The sequence below is a fragment of the Elephas maximus genome, chromosome 22 (assembly GCF_024166365.1).
Source record: "Elephas maximus indicus isolate mEleMax1 chromosome 22, mEleMax1 primary haplotype, whole genome shotgun sequence".
Classification (NCBI taxonomy): domain Eukaryota; kingdom Metazoa; phylum Chordata; class Mammalia; order Proboscidea; family Elephantidae; genus Elephas; species Elephas maximus.
This window is the reverse complement of record NC_064840.1, coordinates 61,144,442-61,163,408: the sequence shown is the minus strand read 5'-3', so window position 1 is coordinate 61,163,408 and position 18,967 is coordinate 61,144,442. Positions and strand designations below refer to the sequence as shown.

General features: G+C 37.7%; 1 protein-coding gene across 1 annotated transcript in view; it reads left to right on the top strand.

The window, feature by feature from the left end:
- LOC126065484 (A disintegrin and metallopeptidase domain 3-like) overlaps positions 1-18,967 on the top strand; it is a 118,009-nt gene that overhangs the window by 84,065 nt on the left and 14,977 nt on the right. Inside the window, exons 13-14 of the mRNA XM_049865505.1 lie at positions 13,775-13,873; positions 17,796-17,991. Of these exons, the coding sequence (XP_049721462.1) occupies positions 13,775-13,873; positions 17,796-17,991 (295 nt within the window). The remainder of the gene's footprint in view (positions 1-13,774; positions 13,874-17,795; positions 17,992-18,967) is intronic.

The window sequence follows — 18,967 nt, the reverse complement described above, 5'->3', positions numbered from 1 at the left end:
ATTTGCAATGAAGAAGTCATTGGTCTTGCATTAGGGTATGGGAATATATGAATTACTCATCTATCCTCCTGTTGATAGGTATTTTGAGTGTTCAGAGATCAATTTTATTGTCTAAACAGTTTTATTTTATACTTAACGCCTGATGCACGGTAGCCTCAAGGCTATGTATTTAAATATGAAATTTATGGATTATGAAATAGGTGAGTAATGCCTGAGTAATGCTAAGCAGTTTTGCTCATTTACACTGGAACTTGCTTTTCACTGTCTAGTAGATCCTGTTTTTTCCATAACCTATTCAACATGGGGAACCCCTGGTAACATAGTGGTTAAGAGTTCGGCTGCTAACCAAAAGGTTGGCAGTTGGAATCCACCAGCCGCTTCTTGGAAACCCTGTGGCACAGTTCTATTCTGTCCTATAGCGTCTCTATGAGTTGGAGTTGACTCGAGGCAACTGGTTTGGTTTTTTGGTTATTCGGCATGTGGTATTGTGGACTTCATAATTCTTGCCAGGTGAAACTGTACAAAATGATAACTCATTGTGATTTCGTTGGTCTTTCCTTGGTTGTTAGTAAAATTGGACTTCTCTTCATATGTTTAGGAGCCATGTATGTCTTCTTTGATGTGAACTGTCTGTTTATTCTTTCCTCTATTAGATTATCAATTATCAATTGCATTTTTGTATTTCTTTATATATTCTTTATACTGATCATTAATATGTTAAATGTATTCCATGTTTTTATACTTTCTTCCATGTAACTTCTGATGAAAAAAGTCATTTATGTTAATGTAAATTAATGTGCTTCAACAGAAATTTGTATTAGTGATTTCATCTTTGCAATATGTCTTGGAATGAAATAGTGATAATTTTATGCTTTATTTCGTGGAGCCTGTTATAATTTTTTTGAGTGTTTTATATGGATATTTTCTATTGCTACATTTTCAAAATCAGTAACTTTTCTTTTGCTGTATCTATTCTTTAAAGGATATGGTTAATTTTTCTTTCAAATATTTTTTTCTTTTTTAACATATTTTATCCTTTTTATATTTTCATTTCTCTTTTTACTATGTTCTTGTGTATTTTGAAGCCATGAGTATATTAGAAATAGCTGTTAAAATATTCTGTTTTTTTAATTCCATCATCTCTATAATTTTTGCATCTGGTTCTATTTATGGATTATTCAGTACGGGTCATGTGATTATGATTCTTGTAATGTGTATTAAGTTTTTCAGCTTTTCAATTTTGTTGTATTGAATATGTGAATTAGTTATAAAATATACAACTAATTAACTTTTTAAATAATCTTTTTTTTTGGCCCTAATGTACTTCTTTTTTTTTTTTAATTATGGTAAAATACATATAACAAAATTTTCCGTTTTAACCACTTATAGTGTACTTTTCAGCAGCATTAGTTATAGTTACAGTGTTGTACAGTCCTCACTAATATTTATTTCCAAAACGTTTTCATGGCTCCAAATAAAAATTCTGTACTCCATAGCAATAACTTGCTATGAATATAGAGAAACATCCCTGGTAACCATTAAGCTACTGTTTGTCTATATGAATTTGCCTGTGCTATATATTTCATATAACTGGAATTATATAATTTTTGTTCTTTTGTGTCTGGCTTATTTGACTTAGCATAATGTTTTCCAGATTCATCCATGTCATAGCATATATCACAACTTCATTTCTCTTTATGACTGAATAATATTTGTGTTTTTCTAATTTTTATTGTGCTTTAAGTGAAAGTTTACAAATCAAGTTAGTCTCTCACACAAAAACTTCCATACACCTTGCTACATACTCCCAACTGCTGTCCCCCTAATGAGACAGCCTGCCCCCTCCCTCCACTCTCTCTTTTTGTGTCCAGTTCGCCAGCTTCTAATCCTTTGCCTTCTCGTCTCCCCTCCAAGGAGGAGATGCCGACATAGTCTCAAGTGTCCACCTGATCCAAGAAGCTCACTCCTCACCAGCATCCCTCTCCAACCCATTGTCCAGTCCAATCCCTGTCTGAAGAGTTGGCTTTGGGAATGGTTCCTGTCCTGGGGCAACAGAAGGTCTGGGGGCCATGACCACTGGGGTCCTTCTAATCTCAGTCAGACCATTGAGTCCGGTCTTTTTATGAGAATTTGGGGTCTGCATCCCACTGCTCTCCTGCTCTCTCAGGGGTTCTTTGTTGGGTTCCCTATCAGGGCAGTCATCGGTTGTAGCCAGGCACCATCTAGTTCTTCTGGTCTCAGGCTGATGTAGTCTCTGGTTTATGTGGCCCTTTCTGTCTGTTGGGCTCATAATTACCTTGTGTCCTTGATGTTCTTCATTCTCCTTTGATCCAGGTGGGTTGAGACCAACTGATCCATCTTAGATATGACTGAACAATATTTCATTGAATGGATCTAAAATTTTTGTTTATTCATCTGTTTATGGACATTCAGCTGTTTCCACTTTTTGGCTATTGTGAATAATGTTGTAATGAACATTGATATGGAAGTATTTTTTTTTTTTTTGAGTTCCTGATTTCAGATCTTTTGGGTGTATACCTAAGATGCAATTGCTGGGTGCCTTAGTTGTCTAGTGCTGCTGTAACAGAAATACCACAAGTGAATGGCTTTAACAAACAGCAGTTAATTCTCTTGCAGTCTGGCCTTAGGAGGCCAGAAGTCTGTATTCAGGGCGCCAGCTCCCAAGAAATGCTTTCCCTGTCTCAGTTCTGTGGGAAGGTTCTTGCCATCAATCTTCCCCTGGTGCAGAGACCCTGTGTCCAAAGGACATGCGCCACTGCTGGTGCTTCTTTCTTGATGGCATGAGGTCCGTCTCCTTTTTGCTTGATTCCTTCCAGAGAGATTGACTCAAAATACAACCTAATCCTGTAGATTGAGTCCTGCGTCACTAACGTAACTGCCTCTAATCCTACCTCATTAACATCATAGAGGTTAGGATTTACAACACATAGGAAAATCACATCAGATCACAAATTGGTAGACAACCACACAGTACTGGGAATTATGCTTAGCCATATTTTGGGGGGATACAATTCAGTCCATAACACTGGGTCATAAGGTAACTTTATATTTAACTTCCTGAGGACTAGCAAAACTGTTTTCCACAGCTGCACCATTTTACGCTCTCAACAGCAGTGGCCGAGGGTTCCAGTTTCTCCATATCTTTGCGAACATCTGTTGTTCTTTGTTTTTCTAATAGCCATCCAAGTGGGTGTGAAGTGGCATCTCATTGTAGCCTTGATTTGCATTTCGATCATGACACATGATGCTGAACAGCTTTACATGTACTTATTGGCCATTTGTGTATCTTCTTTGGCAGAATGTCTATTCATATCCTCGGTCTGTTTTTTGATTGGGTTGTTCATCTTTTTGTTATTGAGTTGTAGGAGTTGTTGTTAGTTTCTAGGTGCCGTCGAGTTGGTTCTGACCCATAGCGACCCTATATACAAGAGAACGAAACACTGCTGATCTTGCGCCATTCTTACAATCTTTGTTATGCTTGAGCTAACTGTTGTAGCCATTGTGTCAGTCCACCTTGTTGAGGGTCTTCCTCTTCTCCGCTGACCCTGTACTTTGCTAAGCATGATGTCCTTCTCCAGGGACTGACCCGTCCTGACAACATGTCCAAAGTATGTAAGATGCAGTTTTGCTGTCCTTGCTTCTAAAGAGCATTCTGGTTGTACTTCTTCTAAGACAGATTTGTTTGTCATTTTGGCAGTCCAAGGTATATTCAATACTCTTTGCCTACACCACAGTTCAAAGGCATCAATTCTTCTTCAGTCTTCCTTATTCATTGTCCAGCTTTCTCATGCATATGATGTGATTGAAAACACCATGGCTTGAGTCAGGCGCACCTTAATCTTCAGGGTGACATCTTTGCTTTCCAACACTTCAAAGAGGTCCTTTACAGCAGATTTGCCCAATGCAATGCATCTTTTGATTTCTTGACTGCTGCTTCCATGGGTGTTGACTGCAGATCCAAGTAAAATGAAATCCTTGACAACTTCAGTCTCTTCTCCGTTTATCATGATGTTGCTTATTGGTCCAGTTGTAAGGATTTTTGTTTTCTTTATGTTGAGGTGCAATCCATACTGAAGACTGTGGCCTTTGATCTTCATGTAAGTATTTCAAGTCCTTTTCACTTTCAGCAATCAAGTTTGTGTCATCTGCATAATACAGGTTGTTACTGAGTCTTCCTCCAATCCTGATGCCCCGTTGTTCTTCATATAGTTCAGCTTCTCAGACTATTTGCTGAGCATACAGATTGAACAGGTATGGTGAAAGCATACAACCCTGATGACTTTAAACCAAAAGGTATCCCCTTGTTCTGTCTGAACAACTGCTTCTTGATCTATGTAAACGTTCCTCATGAGCACAATTAAGTGTTCTGGAATCCCCATTCTTTGAAATATTATCCATTATTTGTTATGATCCACACAGTCAAATGCCTTTGCGTAGACAGTAAAACACAGGTAAACATCCTTCTGGCATGCTCTGCTTTCAGCCAGGATCCATCTCACATCAGCAATGATATCTCTGGCTTCATGTCCTCTTCTGAGACCGACCTGAATTTCTGGCAGCTCCTTGTTGATATACTGCTGCAGCTGTTTTTGAATGATCTTCAGCAAAATTTGTCTTGCATATGATGTTAATGATATCGTTCTATTATTTCTGCATTCGGTTGGATCACCTTTTTTGGGAATAGGCATAAATATGGATCTTTCCTAGTCAGTTGGCCAGGAAGCTGTCTTCCATATTTCTTTGCGTAGATGAATGAGCACGTCCAGCACTGCATCCATTTTTTGAAACGTCTCAATTGATATTCCATCAATTCCTGGAGCCTTGTTTTTTGCCAGTGTCCTCAGTGCATCTTTGACCTCTTCCTTCAGTGCCATGGGTTCCTGATCATATGCTACCTCTTGAAATGGTTGAACGTCGACTAATTCTTTTTGGTATAATGACTCTGTGTATTCCTTCTATCTCCTTTTGATGCTTCCTGGGTCATTTAATATTTTTGCCATAGAATCCTTCCCTGTTTCAACCCCACGTATCTGTCAGTTTGTTGTATTGTGGGTTCTTGCGTGCTCCTGTGAAGCTGGAAGCTATGCCACCAGTATTCAGATATCAGCAGGGTCACGATGGAGCTGAGTTTCTGGAGTAAGACAGACTAGGAAAAAGGACCCGGCAGTCTACCTCTGAAAAGCATTAGCCAGTGAAAACCTTATGAATAGCAGTGGAACATTGTCTGATAGATTGCTGGAAGATGAGCCCCCCAGGTTGGAAGGCACTCAAAAGATAACTGGGGAAGAGCTGCCTCCTCAAAGTAGAGTCGACCTTAATGGTATGGATGGAATAAAGCTTTCGGGACCTTAATTTGCTGCTGTGGCATGACTCAAAATGAGAAGAAACAGGTTCAAATAGCCATTAATAATCGGAACCTGGAATGTACAAAGTATGAACCTAGGAAAATTGGAAATCGTCAAAAATGAAATGGAATGCATAAATGTCAATATCCTAGGAATTAGTGAGCTGAAATGGACTGATAGCAGCCATTTTGAATCGGACAGTCATATAGTCTATTATGCCGGGAATGGCATTGCATTCATCATCAAAAAGAACATTTCAAGACCTATCCTGAAATACAACACTGTCAGTAATAGGATAATACCTATATGGCTACAAGGAAGACCAGTTAATACAATTATTATTCAAGTTTACACACCAACCACTAACACCAAAGATGAAGAAATTGAAGATTTTTATCAGCAGCTGCAGTCTGAAATTGATCGAACACGCAATCAGGATGCATTGATAATTACTGGTGATTGGAATGCAAAAGTTGGAAACAAAGAAGAAGACTGGTAGTTGGAAAATATGGCCTTCATCATAGAAACAATGCCGGAGATCGAATGATAGAATTTTGCAAGACCAACAACTTCTTCATTGCAAATACCTTCTTTCACCAACATAAACGGCAACTATATGCATGGACCTCACCAAATAGAGCACACAGGAATCAAATTGACTACATCTGTGGAAAGAGATGATGGAAAAACTCAATATCATCAAGTTAGAACAAGGCCGGGGCCGACTGTGGAACAGAACATCAATTGCTCATATGCAAGTTCAAGCTGAAACTGAAGAAAATCAGAGCAAGTCCACAACAGCCAAAATATGACCTTGAATATATCCCATCTGAATTTAGAGACCATCTCAAGAATAGATTTGATGCATTGAACACTAGTGACCGAAGACCAGACGAGTTGTGGAATGACATCAAGGATGTCATACATGAAGAAAGCAAGAGGTCATTGAAAAGACAGGAAACAAAAAAAAGACCAAAATGGATGTCAGAGGAGACTGTGAAACTTGCTTACAAATGTCAAGCAGCTAAAGCAAAAGGAAGAAATGATGAAGTAAAAGAACTGAACAGAAGATTACAAAGGGTAGCTTGAGAAGACAAAGTAAAGTATTATAATGACATGTGCAAAGAGCTGGAGATGGAAAACCAAAAGGGAAGAACACGCTCGGCATTTCTGAAGCTGAAGGAACTGAAGAAAAAATTCAAGCTTCAAGTTGCAATAGTGAAGGATTCCATGGGGAAAATATTAAATGATGCAAGAAGCATCAAAAGAAGATGGAAGGAATACACAGAGTCATTATACCAAAGAGAATTAGTCGATATTCAACCATTTCAAGAGGTCGTATATGATCAGGAACCGATGGTACTGAAGGAAGAAGTCCCAGCTGCTCTGAAGGCATTGGCGAAAAACAAGGCTCCAGGAATGGATGGAATATCAATGGAGATGTTTCAACAAACAGATGGAGCGCTGGAGGTTCTCACTCATCTATGCCATGAAATATGGGAGACAGCTTCCTGGCCAACTGACTGGAAGAGATCCATATTTATGCCTATTCTCAAGAAAGGTGATCCAACTGATTACGGAGATTATGGAACAATATCATTAATATCACATGTAAGGCAAATTTTGCTGAAGATCATTTAAAAACGGCTGAGGCAGTATATCAACAGGGAACTGCCAGAAATTCAGGCCGGTTTCAGAAGAAGACGTGCAACCAGGGATATCATTGCTGATGTGAGATGGATCCTGGCTGAAAGCAGAGAATACCAGAAGGATGTTTACCTGTGTTTTATTGACTATGCAAAGGCATTTGACTGTGTGGTTCATAACAAATTATGGACAACATTGGGAAGAATGGAAGTTCAGAACACTTAATTGTGTTCATGAGGAATGTTTACATAGATCAAGAGGCCGTTGTTCAGACAGAACAAAGGGATACCTTGTGGCTTAAAGTCAGGAAAGGTGTGCGTCAGGGTTGTGTCTTTTTGCCATACCTATTTAATCTGTATGCTGAGCAAATAATCCAAGAAGCTGGATTATATGAAGAAGAACATGGCATCAGGATTGGAGGAAGACTTATTAACAACCTGTGTCATGCAGATGACACAACCCTGATTGCTGAAAGTGAAAAGGAATTGAAGCACTTACATGAAGATCAAAGACCACAGCTTTCAGTAATGATTGCACCTCAACATAAAGAAAACAAAAATTCTCATAGTTGGACTAATGAGCAACATCATGATAAACGGAGAAAAGATTGAAGTTGTCAAGGATTTCACTTTACTTGGATCCACAATCAGCAAGCCATGGAAGGAGTAGTCAAGAAATCAAATGGCACATTGCACTGGGCTAATCTGCTGCAAAAGACATGTTTAAAGTGTCAAAAATAAAGATATCACCTTGAAAACTAAGGTGCACCTGACCCAGCCATGGTATTTTTAATCTCATCATATGCATGTGAAAGCTGGCCAGTGAATAAGGGAGACCAAAGAAGAATTGATGCTTTTGAATTGTGGTGTTGGTGAAGAATATTGAATATACCATGGACTGCCAAAAGAACAAACAAATCTGTCTTTGGAGAAGTACAACTAGAATGCTCCTTAGAAGCTAGGATGGCGAGACTGTGTCTTACATACTTTGGACATGTTTTCAGGAAGGATCAGTCCCTGGCTAGGGACATCATGCTTAGCAAAGTACAGGGTCAGTGGAAAAGAGGAAGACCCTCAATGAGGTGGATTGGCACAGTGGCTGCAACAATGAGCTCAAGCATCACAATGATTGTGAGGATAGCACAGGAGTAAGCAGTGTGTTGTTCTGTTGTGCACAGTGTCACTATGAGTCGGAACTGACTCGATGGCAGCTAACAACAGCAACATTTGCAGATGGTATCATCTTATATACAGAAAACCCCAAAGAATCTACGAGAAAACCACTGGAACTAAGAGTTCAGCAAAGTATCAGGATATAAGATAAACACACAAAAATCAGTTGGATTCCTGTACACCAACAAAGAGAACTTCGAAAAGGAAATCAGTACCATTTAAAATAGCCCCCAAGAAGATAAAATACTGAGGAATAAATCTAACCAAAGATATAAAAGACCTATACAAAGATAACTACAAGACGCTACTGTAAGAATGTAAAAGAGACCTATGTAAGTGGAAGAACATACCATGCTCATAGATGGGAAGGCTCAACATTGTGAAAATGTTAGTTCTACCCAAAGTGATCTACAGATACAATGCAATCCTGATCCAGATTCCAACATTTGTTAACGAGATGGAGAACAAATCACCAATTTCATATCAAAAGGGAAGAGGCCCCAGATAAATAAAGCCTTACTGAAGAAAAACGAATTAGGAGGCCTCACACTACCTAATTTTAGAACCTTTTTTTTATACGTCCACAGTAGTCAGGACAGCTCAGTACTGGCACAACAACACACACATAGACAGTGGAACAGTATTGAGAACCCAGATGTAAATTCATCCGTGTATGAGCAGCTGATATTTGAGATGGTCCAAAGTCCATTCAATCGGGGAAAAGAGAGTCTCCTTAACAAATGGTGCAGGTGTAACTGGATACCCATCTGCAAAAAATTGAAACAAGACCCGTACCTCATGCCATGTACAAAAACTAACTCAAAATCAATCAAAGGCTTAAATATAAAAACTAAAATAGTAATAAGATCATGGAAGAAAAAAGGGGCACAATACTGGGAACCCTAACACATGGCATAAACAGAATACAAACCATAACTAACATTGCAGAAACACCAGAAGAGAAAGTAGATAACTGGGAGCTCCTAAGAATCAAACACTTATGCTCATCAAAAGACTTCACCAAAAGAGTGGAAAGAATACCTACAGACTGGGAGAAAAAATTTGGCTAGGACATATCCGATAAGTGTCTAATCTCTAACATCTGCAAGATACTGCCGTATCTTAAGGACAACAAGACAAATAATCCAGGTTAAAAATGGGGAAAGGATTTGAACAGACACTTCACCAAAGAAGTCATTCAGGCGGCTAACATACATGAGGAAATGCTCATGATCATTAGCCATTAGAGAAATGTAAATCAAAACTACAATGAGATACCATCTCACCCCAACAAGGCTAGCACTAATCCAAAAAACACAAAATAGTAAATGTTGGAAAGACTAGAACACCTACACACTTCTGGTGGGAATGTAAAATGGTACAATCAATTTGGAGCTTCCTTAAAAGCTAGAAATAGAAGTACCATAGGATCCAGCAATCCCACTCTTTGGAATATATGCTAGAGAATTAAAAGCCATCACAGGAATAGATACGTGCACACCCGTATTCACTGCAGCACTGTTCACAACAGGCCTCCTACTTTGTTCTTTTTCTTTGGATAAACAAATTATGGTATATACTCCAAACTGTTTTGACTACCGTGGAGGTATAATAGGTTCTAAAATGGTAGTGTGAAGCCTTCTACTTTGTTCTTGTTCTTCTTTGGATAAACAAATTATGGTATATACACACAGTGGAATACTGCGAAATGACAAAGAACGATATTCCGTGAAAGATCTCACAACATGGATGAATATGGAAGGCATTGTGCTGAGCGAAATTCGTCAGTCCAAAACGACAAATATTGTATGAGACCACTATTATAAGAACTCAAGAAAAAGTTTAAACACAGAAGGAAACAATCTTTGATGGTTACAAGGTGGGAGGTAGGGAGAAGGAAATGTAACTAGATGGTAGTCAAGAATCACCTTAGGTGACGGGAAGGACAACACAAATACAGGAGAAGTCAGCACAACTAGAGTAAAGGAAAAGCTAAGAAGTTCCTAAACATAGCCAAATACTTTGAGGGACAAATTAGCTGGGGCTGGGATCTGGGGACCATGGTTTCAGGGGATATTTAGGTCAGTTGGCATAACAAAGTTCATTAAGAGAATGTTCTGCATCTCATTTTGGTGAAGGGCGTCTGGGGTCTTAGAAGCTAGTAAGCTGCCTTATAAGATGTATCAATTGGCCCGAGCCCACTTGGAGCAAAGGAGAATGAAGAACACCAAAGACACAAGGAAAATATTAGCCTAAGAGACAAAAAGTCCACATAAACCAGAGACTCCAAGGACCTGAGACTGGAAGGACTAGATGGTGCCTGGCTACCACCAATGATCACCCTGACAGGGAACACAACAGAGTCTCTGAAGGAGCACGAGATAAGTGTGGAGCACAATTCAAATTCATGTAAAAAGCCCAGACTTAATGGTCTGACTGAGACTGTGGGAGCCCTCGAAGCCATGCCCCCGGATGCTCTGTTAACCCAGGATTAAAACCTTTCCCGACAAAGATTACCCATACCCATTGCAGTTGAGTTGATTCTGACTCATAGCGACCCTATAGGGCCCCATATGGTTTCCAAGGAACGTGCGGTGGATTCAAACTGCTGACCTTTTGGTTAGCAGCCGTAGCTCTTAACCACTATGCCACAAGGGTTTCCAGACAAAGATTAGACTGGACTATAAAACATAACAGTGGTGCTTGTTAGTTCAGACCAAATGGGCGGCTCCTGTCCAGAGGCAGGATGAGAAGGCAGTAAGGGACAGGAGCAGGTTGGATGGACATGGGAAGCCTGGGGTGGGAAGAAGGAGTGTGCTGTCACATTATAGGGATTGCAATTAGTGTCACATAACAATATGCATATAAATATTTGTATGAGAAATTAAATTGAGCTGACACCTTTCACCTAAAGCATAATTTAAAAAAAAAGCACAATACTCAAGGTAAACTTTTTTGTTCAGCTAAACTGTTGTTTGGTTTAATAAAGACTTCAGGAGATATTTTTGGTTTAGGGTTTAACGGTTATCTCAGGGCCTTGTTTTCCAAGGCTCATCCATCCTCAATGGCTGCAGAAAGCCTGGATTCCATGAGAATTTGAAATTCTGTTGTGCATTTTCTCTTTTGATCAGGATTCGTCTATAGAATCTTTGATCAAGACATTCAGTAATGGTGGCTGGGTTTTGACTCTTAATTTTCAGTTTGTAGGCTAATGCTGGTACTGTTAAATACTGATGCAGATGGTCAAACGTAGGGCAAGTTGGGCTTCATCCTCCAAATATTAGCGTATGAAAGAGACCATGATCAAAAGGCAAGGGTGTAGACTGTGTGGTAATGCATTACCTTACCTAAAGTAAGTTGTGTTTTTCTTCTTGGTTCCTGAAAGACAGTCTTAGGGGTCTCCTGGGAAATTAAAGTGGGAATTGCGCTCATGCTAGGAATGGGATTAATGCTGGTCCGTAGCATGCAGTTAGCAGTAAAGGTGGGATTTGCTCGCCTTGCCCTTGCTTAATGCTCAGTCCCATGTTTGGATTCCATTTTGAAAGCAGAAATCATTAAAATTAATTTTCTAATCTCTACATTCAGTCCAGATTCCAGTTATATGATGAGCGTTGTCAAATCCTGTTTCCTACCATAGGCTCTTTCTTTGGTTCTAGCCTTTGGAATTTTACCTTTTGTATCTTTTCTTTCTTTCTTTTTTTGCTTTTTTTCTGCATTACTTATATTTAATGTGAGCTTAATCTTCCATCTATAGTAAAAAGTGTTGATAATACAAAATTTTCATTAAAGTATTTATATTGTGAAGTATAACATACTCTTTAATATTGAGACTTGAAAACAAGAACAATGAATACAATTAGACATATAAATATCAACACAGGTTACAGAGTAATATAGTTTTTGATAATAGTTTAATAACATGAAACTGAAAACTAAACCCATTGCCACCCAGGTAATTCTGACTCATAATGATCCTACAGGACAGAGTAGAACTGCCCTATAAGGTTTCCAAGGAGTGGCTGGTGTATTTGAACTGCCAGACTTTTGGTTAGCAGCTGAACTCTGAACCACGTCGCCACCAGGGCTCCTTAATAATATAAAGTTACTGTCACTGAAGATATTATACCTAATTTTGCAGGTATCACAAAACAATCAGTAATAAGTTATATTTCTACAAATGCAACTGATAAATTACTCTTTGGGGTAAAAGATGCATTATTACAGCTTCTGTAATAACATACTAGTTTAAGAAATCAAAATAAAATAGCAATGAATAAAGAAATAGACATTCCAAACATTTTACAAACACCATCTATACCCACATATGTACATGGGTTAGGATGGGGAAAGTTTTATCCATAGACACAAAGAATGTCACCCCAAAGAAAAGATGATAGACCTCAGCCTTTATATATTTTGCTATTTGACAACATCAAAAATTGCTAAAGAAAACTAAGATGCCACAGCAAATTTGAAAATGTGTTAATTACTGTATTACTTGCTAGGAGTTAATATTGGTAATATAGTACCAGTGGCTACAATTAAAGGCAACAGATAAGCAAATGAATACTTCTACAAAAATACAGGCTCCAAACTCAAAAAAGCCAAATCCATTGTCATTGAGTTGATTCTGACTCATTGTGACCCTGTAGGACAGAGTAGTGCTGCCCCATAGGGTTTCCAAGGAGTGGCTGGTGGATTCGAACTGCCAACCTTTTAATTACCAGGTGAACTCACCAGACTGTACAGATATGTAAAAATTTTAACACATTATTAATAAAAATAGCAAAATTAAAACAAATATAATTTTTTTTGCTACTTACTAATTTTTAAATATTACTATCAAACTAGCAAAATAGTCACTCTTGCACAGAAAAGATAACTTTACAGTAGCTAATTCAGGTATGTTAATATTTCCATACTCTATTACCTAATGGAGCCAGGGTGGCACAGTGGTTAAGAGCTATGGCTGCTAACTAAAAGGTTGGCAGTTTGAATCTACCAGCTGCTCCTTGGAAACCCTGTGGGGTAGTTGATGGCAGTAGGTTCCTTGGTTTTATTGCCTAATAACTCAAATCCTAAAGTTAATATTTAGGATAAAATCAGGAAGCTAAAAAAAGAAGAACAAGGTTTTTCTTTGAAACATCATTTTCAATAATGAAATATTGTTAACAATTTAGAGAACTCTACTTCGTTACATCCATAAATTGTTATATATTCCAAATATGATATTTCAAAATACTTGATAATGTAGAAAAGTTCTTATGATATCATAAATTTAATAAAGATTCTAAAAATTTGTATTACATACATTTATGCTCAGAAAGAAGGTTCAAAGAAATGTACTAACATTTTTAACAGAGTTCAAATTCTTGAGCGAGCATGGAATTATGTATGTATTATTTCATTATCATCCTTTCTTCTTAAAGATAAAATATATTAAGTTTAATTCAAATAGTGTTAAAAATAAACACAAGTGTAAATGTATGGTGTGATTGTAGCTAACATTAAAGACATACTTTGTTTTGAAAGTAAGTAAAGTTTTGATTAAAAATCCCTGTAACTTTACTTGATTATATTTGCATTTAGGCCTGTGAATATAAGAAATGCTGTAATCCTCTCGACTGTACTCTGCTTGAATCTGCAGAATGTGGCACTGGACCATGCTGTAACCCAAAAACTTGTCAAGTAAGTTTTCAAAATATCACATTGTTTTTTTATTTTTCCATGAACTTTTTTGTGTTCTTATGCATTTTTTAAATTTTATTTTTTTGTTGTTGAGAATATACACAGCAAAACATACCCCAATTCAGTACTTTCTACATGTACGATTCAATGACACTGATGGCATTTTTCAAGTTGTACAACCATCTTAATCCTTCTTTTCTGAGTTATTCCTCTCCCATTAACAAAAACTCACCGTCCCTTAAGGTTTCTGTCTAATCTTTTGAGGTACTGTTGTCAATTTGCTCCCATATAGATAGCTCTTAAAAGAGCATAATACTCATGCAGACATTTTTAACCGAGTAAGCTACTGTTTTAAGAAGACTTCAGGGAATATTTCTGGTTTAAGGTTTAAAGATTATCTCAGGGCAGTAGTTTCAAGGGTTCATCCAGCTTCCATGGTTCCAGAAAGTCTAGAGTCCATGAGAACTTGAAATTTTGTTCTGCATTTTCCCCCTTCTGATCAGAATTCTTCTATAGAATCTTTGATCAAAATGTTCAATAATGGTAGCTGGGCACCATCCACTTCTGGTCTTATGGCAAAGGGGGTATTTGTTCAGTTAAGCAATTAGCCATGCATTCCATGTCCCTCTCCTATTCCTAACTCTTAGAGCAGAAGCACGAAATACATTATTAGGCTAATGAACTGAGATAGCCATGAAACCATGACCCTAAAAATCCAAACCAAGGAACCAAAGCCCATGAGGTATTTGGTTTCACATAAACAACCTCCGTAGCTATTTTTCTTTCTTCTGTCGTTTTTGTAAATGTATCTATCACACTTTTGCCAGTTAACTTCTTACACAGGTACAACTTATTAACAACAATTACGGTAATTCACTGTGCAACCCTACTCTTAGTAAATATGATTTTTCCGTCACTGTTAACCACCCCCCCCCCATCCTGCCCCTGTTAACTACTTATAAACTTTGGTCTCTATACATTTGCTTGTTCTTGTCTTATTATATATAATAAGCGAGGCCATACAATATGTGTCCTTTTGTGATCAACTTATTTCATTCAGCATAGTGTTTTCAAGCTCCATTCCTATTGTAGCATGTATTAAGACTTCATTTCTCTTACTGGCTGAGTAGTATGTACCACATTTTATTTATTCATTCATTTGTTGATGAGCATTAGTTTGTTTTCACCTTTTGGCTATTGTGAATAGAGCTGCAATAAACATTGGTGTACAAGTATCTGTCTGAGGCTCTGCTTTTAAGTCTTTTGGATATATGCCCGGGAATGGAATTACAAGGTCACATGATAGTTCCTTTTTTAGTTTTCTGAGAAACCCCCACTCTGTTTTCCACAAGGGCTGTAGCAGTTTGCATTCCCAGCAGCAGTGAATAAGGGCTTTAATATTTCCATATCCTCTCCAACATTTATTAATTTCTGGGTTTCTTTGTTTGTTGGTTTTTAGTCTTAGCCATCCTAGTGGGAGTGAAATAGTATCTCATTGTGGTTTTGATTTGCATCTCTCCATTGGCTAATGACATTGAGCATCTTTTCATATGTTTGGTGGCCATTTTAATGTCCTCTTTGGTGAAATGTCTATTCATATCCTTTGTCCCTTTTATGATTGGGTTATTTGTCTTTTGCTGTTAAGTGGTCTAAGTTTTATATACATTTCGGTTATGAGACTCTTACCAGATATATGGTTTCAAAGATATTCTCCCAGCCGGTAGTTTGTCTTTTAACTTTTTTGGTAAGGTCTTCTGATGAACAAAAGGTTTTAATTTTTATGTATTCCCCTTTATTTTGTCTTTTGCTATTTGTGCTTTTGTTATGATATTTGATAATCCATCGTTAAAAGCTAGGCCCGGCAGCACTGCCCCTGCATTTCTTTCTAAGAATTTTGTGGTTTTGGTTTACACATTTAGGTCTTTAATCTGATTCGAATTTGCGTTTGTTTTTTAGTTTTATTTTATTTCTAACAAACTTCTTTCAAACATTTTCCTTCATTTACTTTTTGGTGAGTTTTTTCTTTTTATCCACTGCGCAATAGCCTATGGATATTTTCTCATGTCTTTAAATATTCTTAAAACACTATCTTTAGAGGAAGTGTTATTCCTGAAGATATTTTCTGTTATTGCATTTGGTTTCAAGCTTATTAGTCTTTTTTGATGGTGAAGGATAGAAATGTGATCCTTACACAGCTGGTTCGAGAATGCAGAGGAGATCATTAGGTGTTTCTCTCGATCTCTTTCTTAGCTCTGCTTTTCATATACAGTTTCCATATCGACCCAGAGCCAATGATTGCATCCACTGACCATGCCAGATAATTGGGGTGTTGTGGATTCCTTTTTGTTATTCCTGAATGTAGTTTTTCTTTATCAAATAAATTCTGACAAAATTATAAATAAACTGCCCAGCACATACTTGCCATGCAATGTTGGGGTAAGGGGGGAAAAAAAAACCCCACCACCACAGTAATAACTCTCATTCTGAAAATGGAAGAAAGGGAATCCCTGTAGAACACTCAGTAATTTGCGGCATAGATCAAATACTGAAGTTCAGCTTGGCAGGGACTTCTGGCTCCGAATGTGCATAGAGTCCTTGACTTCCTTTTGGAAGTGTCCTGTTCAAATTTCCTTTGTAACCACATCTGAGAGGAGAATTGGGTAAAATTTGTCTTCTGGGGATTGCTTCCTTCTAGCATCCCACTTTGGTTGTGGCACTTTGAGGAGCCCAAGACAAATACAAAAGCTGATTACTTAGAGATTGTCGATTGCTAGATTTGTTTTTTCGATACAGATAAAATCTTACTTAGTTTTATGGTGTATCCTTTCTTGCTGTATGATGTTAAAAACAAAGCCAGTGGTTATTTCTTTTCGAGGTGCTTGAATACAGAGGTCAGCTTAGATCTTCTATTCTTAGCCGTAGGCCTTGTTGTTTTTCCCTTCTCCAGAGCTCTCATGTTGGCCTTTGTCTTCACATCAGTCTGCTGGCATAGTAAAGCTTTGCTAAACAGCCCTTTGGCCTCTGATGACGTGCCACAGAATATTTCTTTAAAATGAAGGTAATTTTCACTTTTGATAAAATGAAATTCACGGTACCAAGTTGCTAAGGAGTGCCTCACGGATAACATCTCTGTGTACTGTCTTAGCTCACTGTTTTGGCATCTGAATTAGTACAACATTTCAGGAGTGTAAGTAGGTCCCAAGAAAAAAAAGTTGAAAAACCAGTAAGTCTAGCTTTAAAACAGATATTTTCTATTCATATCGAAACAGGTATTCAGGGTGACTGAAAAAATTGAGCTATGAGAGCTTTTACAAGAACTATTTTAAGTCTTAATTCAGGTGAAATTCACATAACAAAATTTAATCCTTTTAATATGGACAATTTAGTTGTATTGAATACATTCAAAATGTTTTGCAACCACTGCTTCTAGATAGTTCCAGAACGTTTTCACCACTCCAAAGGGAAAGCCTGTGCCCGGGAACAGTTGCTTCCCATTCTCTTCTTTCCCAAGTCCCTGACACTCCACAGCCTGCATCCGGTCTCTGTGGGTTTACATATGCTGGATATTTCATATTAACAGAACGGTACAGTATGTGACCTTTTGTGTCTGGATTCTCTCACTGAGCACAATGCTTTTGAGATTCACCCACGTCGCATCATGTATCGGTACTTCATTTCTTTCATGGCCGAATATATTCCGTAGTCTGCATATACCACATTTGTTTATCCATTCACCCATTTGTGGAAATCTGGGAGGTTTTCAACCTATTTCACTAGAGTTTTTTTGTAAATCCATAATTTTACTTTAAGTAGTTAAACATGTAGTGGTGGTAGAAACAATATTCACAAATGGGATATACCTATTTAAATTCATTTTTGACATTTATTGAAGCCCTTAAAATAGTTTTTTTTTTTCTCACAGGTAACCGAACACGGGGAAGTTTGCAGGGAAAGCGTAGATCCATGTGATCTTATAGAATATTGTAACGGAACGTCTGAACTGTGTGGACCTGACATGAACACTCTTAATTTCGAACAATGCCTGAATGAGACTGCTTTTTGCTATAATGGCCTATGCCGATCCATGGATAGACAGTGTTTCGAGGTGTTCGGAAAATGTAATAGTTGTATCATTTTTCTGGGTTTTTTTTTTTTTTTAACATTTTTACTTTGTAAGGCACAATTTTATTCTGATAAATATTCTTTTCTCTTTTTTTCATTCTGGTGAACATACACACACACACAAAAAAAACACCAATTCAACAATTTATACAAGTATATATATCAGTGACATGGGTTACATTCTTCAAGTCATACAATCATTTTCGCTACCCTTTTCCAAATTATCCCACCACCATTAACGTAAACTCTCTTCCCCATAAGTAAAAACTCCTCCTTTACCCTCCTTCCTGGCCCTGATAACCACTAATAACAAAAACAACAACAACAAAAAAAAAACCAACCCATTGCCATCCAGCAGATTCTAACTCATAGTGACCTTAAAGGACAGAGTAGAACTGCCCCAGAGGGTTTCCAAGGGGCGCCTGGTAGATTTGAACTGTCAACCTTTTGGTCACCAGCCATAGCTCTTAAACCCTATGCCACCAGGGTTTCCTGGAAACCCTACAGGGAAATTCAGCTCTGCTCTGCAGGGTTCCTGTGACTCGGAATTGACTCGAGGGCAAAGGATTTTGTTTTTTGGTTTGTTTACATATTTCATATAAGTGGAATCCTACATTTTTTGTCCTTTTGTGACTGACTGACTTTGCTTGGCATACTGTTTTCAAAGTTTAATCCATGTTGTGACATGCTTTATGACTTCACTTTCTTTAAAAAAAAAAAAAAAATTTTTTTTTTTTTTTTTAGGCTGAGTAATATTCCATTGTGTGTATACCACATTTTGTTTATTCATTTGTCTGTTTATGGACTTTTTTTAGTTGTTTCTACATTTGGACAATTATGAACAGTGCTGCAATGAACCCTGGTGTATGTGTGTCTGTTCGTGTCGTTGCATTCCTGTCTCTTGGCTATATACCTAAGAGTGGAATTGCTGGATCTAGTTCTATGTTCAACTTTTTTTTTTTTTTAACTTTT